The sequence below is a fragment of the Trichechus manatus genome, unplaced genomic scaffold (genome assembly GCF_000243295.1).
Source record: "Trichechus manatus latirostris isolate Lorelei unplaced genomic scaffold, TriManLat1.0 scaffold00094, whole genome shotgun sequence".
In the NCBI taxonomy this organism is placed as follows: Eukaryota; Metazoa; Chordata; class Mammalia; order Sirenia; family Trichechidae; genus Trichechus; species Trichechus manatus.
Genome location: NW_004444030.1, coordinates 3,093,173 through 3,104,484, shown reverse-complemented (window position 1 = coordinate 3,104,484; position 11,312 = coordinate 3,093,173). Strand labels below are relative to the sequence as shown.

General features: G+C 37.7%; 1 protein-coding gene across 6 annotated transcripts in view; it reads left to right on the top strand.

Moving 5' to 3' along the window:
- Nucleotides 1-929: 929 nt before the first annotated feature.
- The window catches only part of CWF19L2 (CWF19 like cell cycle control factor 2), a 163,445-nt gene continuing 153,062 nt past the window's right edge, over nucleotides 930-11,312 (top strand). For 4 of the 6 annotated variants that reach the window (XM_004382469.2, XM_023736940.1, XM_023736941.1 and 1 more), the window contains exons 1-3: nucleotides 930-1,072; nucleotides 8,185-8,295; nucleotides 9,824-9,943. In XM_004382469.2, coding sequence (XP_004382526.1) covers nucleotides 980-1,072; nucleotides 8,185-8,295; nucleotides 9,824-9,943 — 324 coding nt within the window. In that variant the 5' untranslated portion in view covers nucleotides 930-979. Of the gene's footprint in view, nucleotides 1,073-1,125; nucleotides 1,629-8,184; nucleotides 8,296-9,823; nucleotides 9,944-11,312 lie in introns of those variants that run through there. The other 2 variants (XM_023736943.1, XM_023736942.1) reach the window with 2 other exon arrangements.

Here is an 11,312-nt window from a genome sequence, read left to right as displayed (position 1 = left end):
CAATGAGTAAATTCTTTTTGTATATCAAACAAATAAATATCATATACTCAAGGTTAAGATTTTCATTGAATGGTAAAGAAACTCTTGGGAAAGCTTCTTGCAAACATAAATCCAAGTTTACGACACCTGAAAAGAATATTTACCTCAACTTGGCTTATGTTAACTATTTTTAGTGTCTTTAAGATATCTAGCTTATATTCTCCAGACTTCATCTTTATATGACTATAAATGCGATCTCAGTGCTTCGTATTTTCAAAGCACTTGATCAGTATTTCAAAATGGAACTTAAATTTTTTTGTTTGGGAAAGACAAACATAAAACAAAAACACCACACAAACAGATTAACGGCACGTTGCAATAAAAAATGTTTGTATGGATAAATATGAACAGATAAAATGGGACTAATATGAAAAACCTCTAAAAATTAAAGTAAGTACAGTGACGTACAATGCAAAATTCACATCACTATTTCATATATTAAAAAAAAATTAACCAAAGCAAAATACCGAATTTTGAAACCAATTTTGCCCTTCCTGCCTGCTTTCCCCGCCTGGCTCCTTTCATCCCATTCCCCCAGCACTGGAAATCTCCCCTCGCGAGAGGGGTACTTTGGTGTTAAACACTGCAAGACACTAACTTAACCTCTATGGGCTTTTGACTTATTCCGGTGATTTTAGAGGAAACACATGAGAAAGCCGTCAATGTAGTGCAAAGCACATAACAAACGTATATTGACAGTAAACCTGCTCAAGGCGAGTACAATACACGAACATAGGGTGACGCAGCAGTTAGTCTTCCAGTCTCTTCTAAAACCTGGAAGCGGAATTCTCACAGGAGGTTTATTTGATCTCAGAACTGCGCATGCTCTGTAGGTGAATCGGCTCTCCACCTCTCTGGAGATCCCGGTTTGTTTATGAATTTACGACGGTCGTAAGTTGAGATTTCGTGACGGCTTCCTAGCTTTACGTTGACAACAACTATGGCGGCTGCGAGTGGTAGATTTGAAAGTGCGAAGAGTATCGAAGAGCGTAAGGAACAGACGCGGATTGCCAGGGCAGAAGTGTTGCGGCAGGTACCTCTATTTTGGAGCTTTCGAAACCCTTTAAAGTTGGGGGAGTGGGAGGTTCCTGAGAGTTAAGCATTCTGGCTTCCTGTACCTTCGCACACATTTAAGTACTTCACCTTATCTGGGTGAGGTCTTCCTTTGGGATACCTCCAATCTCTTGGGTGTCTTCCGCATTATAGATGCTTTAGCTGGCTCCTTTGTTCATTCTCTTTTCGGCGAGTTCTATTCCTCTTTTTCTGAGTTTCCTTGCCTGTTAAATCCTCTCTTCTTGGCTTTTCTGTCTCCTGCACTGCTCACTTTTAGCGACTCTACCATAGTGCCTTACAGCCTTAGTCCTTGCTCCTATTATATCTGAAATTAAAATTTGTATTTTGAGGAACACATGTAAAGACCATGCAGTAGACTGTGTTTGACCATTTAATTCTTTTGTCTTCCTATTGGTATCAATTTCAGGCTTATTGTAAGCCCTTACTGATCCAAACAAGGGTTGACACTAGAGACCCAGAGAATTTAGCACCTGGAAGAAGATGGAGAAACATTATATTCCTCATTAAGCATAGAGGTAACATACAAAGAATGGAGGAAGTAAACTGTATTGAATTGTCTAACAAGCTATTCAAGATGTTTGGTAACGAAGGGGAAGAGTTAATAGTTGGAGAGCAAGATAGGGTATAAGTGAGATTAGAAGGTTTTACTTGTTTTATGACGGGAGAATTTTAAACTAGTTTAAATGCAGATGAGAAGGATCCAGTAGAAAAGAAAAGGTAGAGGATGCCGGAAGGAGAGGGGATGATAACTACAGCCAGAACTTAAAGTGGAAGAGTAGGCAATTGGTCTTGGACAGGTGCAAGGTCGGTATTGCTCCCTGACGCCTTAGCATATGTACTGTGTATGTATAGTAAATATTCTTCATCCTTGACTCTTTGATATTTTGAAGCAGTTTTTTGAGGAAAGTAGGATTTGTAAGCATGCTTTTAAATCGTCACCGTTTCTGTAAGCCTTATCTGCAAACTCAGCCTTATTTGTTCTCATTTAGTGTTCTTGTGAATGAGTTTACTTACTGATATTTAAATGTAAGTGTTGTTTGAGATTTGCTGAAGCTTGTTGAATATTGTCGAGTAAGGGAGAAAGATTTATTTGTGAAAGAGTAAGTGGTAACATAGGAGTTCTGATATGGCTCTCTTGGTAAAGGATAGCAACCCATTAGATTCCATTGTTGAATAGAAACTATGAAAGTTATCCACTCATTTATTTACGTACAGACTGGAATTACCTTAAGAACTGACATTTGTTTGCAACATTACCATTCATATTCGAAGTTCCTTAAGTGGTTTTAAAAATTTTTATTGTAATTCATTTTCATTTGGGGGCACTTTCTGTTTGGATTTTCTTACTTTTGCTGGTGTGGAATAAAATGATTCTTGTTTACAAATGCTGGAAGAAGAAAACTTCCAGTTTACTCTTTGGTATTTGAAGAAAAAATATCCAGAACTTGGAAATAAGGCAAAAATATGACTATGCTTCCCTTTAATATTGTACTAGAGAGTTGTCTAAACAGCTTGCTTTATGGTCATCTGAGTAGAGAAACATGACTTTGACTTACTATTTATCATTGATTAGAGCTGAAACTCTGTAAAGTTAGATCTTAACTTGTGGAACACGGGTAAAATGTGTTAACTCGTAATTGATAGAGAGATAGAGAATATAACTCCAAAGATTATGAGTTCTTTTTTTCTCTGTTGGACAGTTTTGAATCTAATTTAGCAATTTTATTCTAGCATTCTTTTTTTCTTGAATGTGTATAGGTATGTGTCTTATATATTTTTGAACTAGCTCTGCCATCTTGCTGGTTCTCTCACTAATGAGATATCTAACATGTGCTTACTGTATATTAGTGTGAGAATTATGTTTTTAACTTTATGAAAATTATATTTTGCTAAGTGATAGTATATAAGTTTTCGTAATTTCTGTGCCATTTTGCTTTATAAGTTCTTGGATATATGAAATAAAATGCTATATTTTATAAATCTACATTTTGTGTATGTTTGAGTAGTTAATAGATTCACATTGTTCAAAACTGAAAAGGTAGGAAAGGGTAAACAATGAAAAGTCTCTCCCATGTCTGACTTCATCTACACAGTTCCTTTCCCTGAAGGTAAACAATTCTATCAATTTCTTAGCTACCTTTCCAGGAATATTTTATTTCATATGCATATGTAAGCAAATAAGTTTGTAACAGTTGTCTGCTCCTCTTCCCACTTTTTGTACAAATCGAAGCATACTTTGCACACTATTTTGAACTTTGGTATTTTTTTATAATAGTATATTTGGTGGCTATTCCTCATCAGTTCATATAGAGATACAGAGCTTTTTTCTTTTTTTTCAGCAGCTGCATAATAGTCTATATTATGGATGTACCATAATTTATTTAACCAGTCTCTACTGAATTACATTTAAGTCGTTTTCAATTACAAAAGAAACTTTAATGAATAATTTCATATATAGTAACTCAGATAATATCATTTGCACACATGTGAATATTTTTGTTGGATAATCCTTCAGTGTTATCATTGATACAATGAATAACTTCATATATGGTCATTCATACGTATTATTATTTACATATATGTGTGTGTGTGTGTGTGTGTGTATGTATATATATATATACATACATACATACATACTCGGTAAATTCCTAGAAGTGGATTTGCTGGGTCAGAAAGTATGTTCTTTTGTAATTTTGACAGCTATAACCAGGTTGCCTCCAAAGAACCAAAACCAGTTGCTGTGGAGTCATTTCTGACACATGGTGACCCCTTGTATGTCAGAGTAGAACTGTTCTCCACAGGGTTTTTAATGGCTGATTTTTGGAAAGTGGATCTCCAGGTCTTTCTTCGGAGGCATCTCTGAGGAGACTCAAACCTCCAGTCTTTGGGTTAGCAGCCAACTATGTTCACTGTTTGCACCACCTAAGGATCAGTTTGCTTGGTCATCATCGGTGTATAAGAAATATTATCCCACACTTTTGACATCATGGTATGTTATCAAACTTTTACGTTATTATTATTTTTTTAATATAATTTATTTTATTTTATTTTGTTGTTGAGAATATACACAGCAGAATGTCCACCAATTCAACAGTTTCTACCTGTACAATTCAGTGACATTGATTACATTCTATGAGTTTTGCAGCCACTCTCACCCTCCTTTTCTGAGTTGTTCCTTCCCCATTAACATAAACTCACTGACCTCTAAATTTCCTGTGTCTTTTGAGTTGCTATTGTCATATGGATCTTAAAACAGCACAGTTCTCGAGGCAGACATTCTTTACTAGTTAAGCTAAACTATTGTTTGGTTTTAAGAAGACTTCAGGGGATATTTTTGGTTTAAGGTTTAAAGATTATCTCAGAGCAATAGTTACAGTGGTTCATCCAGCCTTCCTGGCTCCAGAAGGCCTGGAGTCCATGAGAATATTAAATTCTGTTCTGCATTTTCTGCCTTTTGATCAGGAGTCTGCTATAGAATCTTTGATCAAATGCTCTGTAATGATAGTAGCTGGGTACCACCCAGTTCTTCTGGTCTCACGGCAAAGGAGGCAGTTGTTCATGGAGGCAATTAGCCACACATTCCATATCCTCCTCCAGTTCTTCATTCTCCTTTCTTTCCTGCTCTGGGCGAATATAGACCAATTGTTGTGCCTTGGATGGCCACTTGCAAGCTTTTGAGACCCCAGGCAGTACGCGACAAACTAGGCAGAGAACAGAAACACTAAATATGTTATTAGGCCAATTAACTGAGATGTCCCATGAAACCATGATCCTCAACCTCCAAACCAAGGAACCAAATCCCATGAGGTGTGTGGTTGTATATAAGCAGCCTCAGCAGATACTCTTTTCTTGTCATTGTTGTAAATATGTCTATCACACGACTTTTTCAATTCAACTTTTTATAGGTGTACAACTTATTGACAGCAATTACGTTAATCGGTTTTGCAACTCTACCCTCAATCAGTGCAATTTTTCCATCACCGTTATCTGAAAGTCAGTACTCCATAAGCAGTAACCTCCCATTTCCACTCCTTCCTGCCCCTGGTAACCACTAATAAGCTTTGGTCTCTGTACATTTGCCTGTTCTTGTCTTTTTATATAAGTGAGGTTATACAGTATTTATCCTTTAGTGATTGACTTAAATTTTACTCAGCATTATGTCTTCAAGCTCCATCCATATTGTAGCATGTATCAAGACTTCATTTCTCTTACTGGCTGAGTATGCAATATTGTTTTAAGATAACACTAATGTTACTCTTTGGGCCAGATTTTAGGCTAGAGCTCTTTCCCTGGGTATTTTGATTATTTGCTTATTTTTCTCTGATAACTCTTCCAGAAAAAAAAAAAAATGATTCCCACTTTGGTTTCACATTTCATATTTCCATCTATTCTTCGAATGGTTTGTGACTGAGTTCCATATGTTCCTTCTGTAGCTTTTATGTATATATTTTTCTTTTTTTGGCTTTTTACTTGAGAAGTTTTGATATTCCTTTTTAAAATTGGTGTTAAAGATGAATTTTTTTTTTAATGGCTTCCAAATCACATGTTAACATTTTTTAATAAGGGTCATATGACCGATAAAGTCTATGGGCTTTAGAAGCTCTATAGACGGAGAATCTTGAAACGTTTTATGGATAAGATGAAAGTATATAGTATTTCTTCAGACTGCTAATCTTTGTGGCTGTCACATGTTTTAAAATCTTGTCAAGGCAAAGCTGACAGATTTGGCCAGTAAAGAAATAATGAATCCGTGTTAGATTCAGACAGTTTATTACTCACATAGACAGCAAAAACAGGAGTAGCTCAAGTGCCAACTCTGTGCCCCTTGCCCCCTAGGATGACATTGAAACAAAAGGGGCCAGATGGCTGCACACGGATGGTGGGACCCCTGATGCTGAGGAGCCAGTCCTGCAGCTAAGTAGTTTTATAGCCTGCAGGTGTACCCTTACGAGGGTGAGACAGAAAGCCTCATAGCTCATCAGAACCTAGGAGATGATGAGAAATTATTTCATAACCTGCCCAAGAAGATATGGAGGCAAGTGGAAAATGGCTTAGTAGCAGTTCCTCACAAGCCTCCCATAGTCTTTTGTTCTAGGAGGGTTGTTTGGCCAAGATTTAGACCAGCCAAGGTTAGTTTAGCCTTGTCTACATGACTTATGTGGATACATGCATAGTTGTCTAGGTACCGTGGCAGAGCTGTTTCCTTACTCATCTCACTTGCGTGAAATGTGTACATTTTATGGTGGTGAAAGCTTCTCTAAGGATAAAATCAGTGATTTTGGTTGCTTCCTTTATGTTTTAAGATTTTTGTTGGTAAAACTGAATAAAGATTTCTATCATTCCTGTAATTATTTGGGAAGTGTTTGTACCCATTAATGCAAGAATGAAAATACGAGGCTTTTGGGGAGATACTTTCTGTAATTGAATATGTCTTCATAGTTCATTCTTCTGACTTTTGATACTGTAGGATCCCACTTTTGGGTCTCCCCTCCTTATTTCTAGTTCTGTAGTTGAAAGAATATTGTACTGCAGCTGTATAATTTGTCATCTAAACTTGGACACTTTTGGGAGTGAAAAAGGGATGCTGTTAATAATTATGCAGGGAAAAAAGTCATAAACACGGGTTGGCTGGGCAAAATGGGTTATGTGGTCACCAGTAGAGATCATTTGGTCCATCCTTGCCATTTCACAGATGAGGTAGCTGAGGCCCAGAGAGGCAACAGCTAGGAGCGTGTCAGTGAGCACGCGTGTGCGTGTATTAATGCAGGTATACTTTGAAATTAACACTTATGAAATATTTATTTTTCTTTTTGTTATAGAAAATTGCCAAATGTATAGAGGTTTAAAGAAGACAAAAATTTTAAGCCAATCATTCAGAGATAATATTAACATTTTACTTTCATTTTTTTTTTTTTTTAAATATTTCCACACACAAATCCAAACCCTCACACGCTGTCAACAAATTGGGATCGTACTCAAATGTGGTTCCATTCTGCTTTTGTCATTTCTGTTGTGAACAGTTTCCCATGCATTAAATACCTTTTGAAAGCCAATTTTTTATGACTTCATCCTATTTCGTCTCACGGATATGGCATCTTATGTTTATCTTTATTCTATAGTTAACCAATGGATTGTTTTTTATTTTTTCACTACTGTAAATAATGCTGTGAGAAATAAATACCCAGCTAGGTATTTTGTATCATTTAATTTTTATTTCAGCAAACATTCCTTGAACCACTTCTGTGTGAAGGCCTCTTGGGGAAATTGTGATGAGAGATATAGTATTATACCTTACTTCAAAGAGTATATAGGCAAGCAAAGAGGTATTTAGAATATAGCTGTGATAAATTTTATAGTAGAGATATGCATAGAGTTTGAGAAGCACCAGCTGCAGCTTTGTAGTGGTTAAGAGCTACGGCTGCTAACCACAGGTCAGCAGTTCAAATCCACCAGGCACTCCTTGGAAACCCTATGGGGCAGTTCTGCTCTGTCCTGTAGGGTTGCTATGAGTCGGAATCAACTCGATGGCAACGGGTAATGGTAACGAGAGAGAGGGCAGGAAGAACCTCCTACGAAAAACTTGTTTTAGTTGATAATTGTTGAAAGATGATTAAAATTAGCAATATGACTACTTGGGTTTTAGAAAGATGATTCTTCCTGAAGCAATTTTTGAGAGGCTGGGAGGGGAGAGGAGCATGAGTGTTGGAGATTGAAGGCATGGAGATCAGTCTCCTCTTACGAAGTTTAAGGCAGTTGCAGTGGAAATGGTGAAGATAAAAAGATTTTAAGTTATGTTTGAGGGTGGGAGTTTAGGGAGAGGAGAGGGTCTGGAATAGGTCCCAGGATATTCCATCCCTGATTGGTGGCACAGATCAGTAGAGATTGGTAATGTGAAAGGAAAGTTATTTATTTTTTAAATCTTTTCTATACTTGGCAGAAGTAAACTCATGGCAAGAAATAGAAAATTCATTCATGAGACAGTACCTGTTACAAAAGTGGGAAAAGTTTTTGTTTTCCTTTTTTTGTGAAAAGCATTTGGATGAGCTGTTAATTTTCTTCTTCCATGTTTAGGCTAAAGACAATTTTGAAAAGGAGGAAAGGTGTAAAGAACTTAAGCGACTTCGGGGTGAGGATACATGGATGCTACCTGATGTGAATGAGCGAATTGAACAGTTCTCACAGGTGAATACTAAAATCTTTTCCTGCTACAAGTGTATTTGTCCTTTTTTGTACTTACTCAAGTTAATATTGGAAGAGCAAATTCATAGAATAGTTTTGTAAGTTACAGAGTGACTATCACATATTTGGCATTACTGAGTAGTTTTATCTCTCAGGTGGAATTAATATATTTTAATATTTCAGATGTTATGACCGTGGACAGATGTTGCTACTTGTGTTAGCTGGTAAAAGGCTTAGATTCAAATTTCTGGCTCACTTGTAGCAAGTTTAGAAAATTAGATCTAAAAAATTATACGTTTTAAACTATGTTTTGTTCTTTATGTCTTTTTAACTCTTTTTTTCCCCACAATTTTAATTTATGCTATTTTGTTATATTTTATACTGCCTAATACTCTTCCATAAATCCTGTTGAGGGCATAGACGAATACACACACACACACACACACACACACACACACACACACACATTTGTATATTTTTTAAAAAACCTGTTTATGTATTTTTTTCTATCTGTCAGATGAATCTGCAAATAAATTTAAACTGAAATTTCTCTCATACACTTATGGTAAGAAACCTCAGCCATATGGTTTATTAATATTATATATGTATCGTACATGCACATTAAGGTTTTGTAAAAATGGCATGGGGGCAATGTCTGACCTTCTCCAACCCCTCAAGGGGGAAGCAGAACCAAGATCAACAGCGCAAGCCTGACTTCCATGAGGTGGAGGCCAGACAAGCCTCCTCTTTCCTCCATCTTTACTAATTCTGACACCAGCCGTCCCTTGCACAGCACTGTCTGCTTCTCTTCTAGGTTCGATAATTCATTGCAGTGGCCACACAGAACTCACAGATTGTACTCATGATTACGAGGTTTATTAGGGAAGTAACAGTTACAATTCAGGCTCTGGAACACTCAGGATACAGTTCTTCCATCAGGACAACCTCTTCCCAACCGTGCTCGCAGGCATGCCTCTCCCTGGCCCTAGGCCTCTCCCCAAAGGCACCCAGCTTTCTCTCTGTGATGGGAAGCCCACCACTCCATCTCCTGCCGCTGGGTCTCTGCTGCCACCACTTCTTACCATCTTCAGGGTTACAGCTTGCTCTCTCTCTTGGTCTCCTGCTTCCAGGAGCTTCTCAGTGCAGGGATCCCAGGTCCAAAGGACGTGCTGTCCTCTCCTGTGTTCTTCCTTGATGGTGGTAGGATCCTCTTTTCTGCTTTGGAATTGACTGTCTTTTAAGGCAAAACTGATCCGTCCTCTTGGTGGGCCACAATTACCCTATCACATGGTTCCGCCCAATCACCTGAGTGGGAATTACAAGACCATGGCTAGAGAGGCCACACAAAAGTGATCAATCCCACCGCAGGTTTCTTTGGAAGATTTTATTTAGTTACTCATATTCCTGTCTCATTTCATGAAACATTTGAAGTTTTTTGGAAGATGAATTTTTTTTTCCCCTCAGAATGTTTACTTAATAAAATAAGATAGAAACTAAATTCCTTTCTTACCTGTTCAAAAATTACTTACAGGAACATTCTGTGAAGAAAAAGAAGAAAAAAGACAAGCATTCAAAAAAGGTAAAGAAAGAGAAGAAGAAAAAGAGCAAGAAACAGAAATATGAAAAAAATGAGTCAGCTGATAATTCATCAGTAAGTATGTAGTAAAACCAACCAAAGTAACTATTTGAGAATATTTAATTTAATGGAGTAATATGTGGGAACTTAAAAAAATATTACTAGTTATATGAAAATGCCTGAGACACTTGGAGATGTCCAGGACATAATGGAAATATAGATGTTGGGTTCTAGAGAAAGGTAAGAGATGTGGTTTGGAAATCATTGCTAGTTGAAGCCATTAGACTGGATGAAATGCCTAAGGAAATTGAAAAGAAAGAAGAGTGCTGACATGGAAGAGCCCGACAGGAAGTAAAGGCCATTAAAAAGAAGTAGTTAGAAAATTAGAAGGAGAAGTAGGAAAGAGCAGCATTGTAAACATAAAGGAAGAGAATTTCAAGACGCTTGACGGTTTGTTACCTCTGTTACGTGCTTATGTAGTTTTAGGACAAAAGGAAGAGAGTAGGTGGGTCTGCTGTGTCTCTGGTTGGCTCTGGGATGAAAGAATTCCCAGAGGAAAGGAAAGCAGATCAGATCCTTCATGTTTGTTTTCAGGAAGTTAGGGGTGTGTGTTTGTGAGGTGTGGGACTCCTTTGCAGTAAACACTTTGGCCTTTTTTGGTCTTGGTTCCCTAGAGCAGGACCACACCTGAGGCCAAAGAGTGGAGGCCTACAAACTGAGAAGGATCACTTGGGGGCCCGATGTTGTGTAAGCCTCAGGAGGCCACGTGGTGTGGCCAATAAAGGCCTTGGAAAACAGAGGCTCACTGGGGCTTCCAGCTTGGAGAGAGTTCAAACATTCTGCTTTCGGAAGGGTAAACCCCTGGGGCTGTGGAAGCTCTGTGCTGAAGACCCCTCCTGAACCTCGTCCTTCTTTGTATCCTTTTTCCTTCTAGATTAAATATAGCCCTCCCCTGCAGCTTTTGAGTTGTTCCATTGGATTAGTGAATGTAAGAAATAGAAAAGGGACCAGAAATAGAGAAGGGACTGATACCTGCTGACCTGTCCCCGGGTGAATGGGGATGAGAGAAAAAGGGCTGCATGGAGCATTTGGGGTCTGAACTGACGAGGGAAGGGACGTTGAGGTTTCCCTGGACTGATTTGATATTGCAAAGTGTTCTTAATTTTTTTAATAGTATTTTTGCTGGATATAGAATTTTAGGTTTATAGTCATTTTTCTTTCTGCACTTTAAAATGTTATTCCATTCCAGTGTCTTCTGGTTTACCTTGTTCCTGGGAATTCTGTAGCCATTCTTATCTTTTTTCCTCTGTATGTGATGGCGCCTTTTTACTCTGGATGCTTTTAAAGGTTTTTTTTTTTTTTTTTTTATCATTTTTTAGTGGATCACTTGTGATGTGTTACTGTTTTTATTCTGCCTTGGGTTCATTGTGCTTCTTTGTGAGTT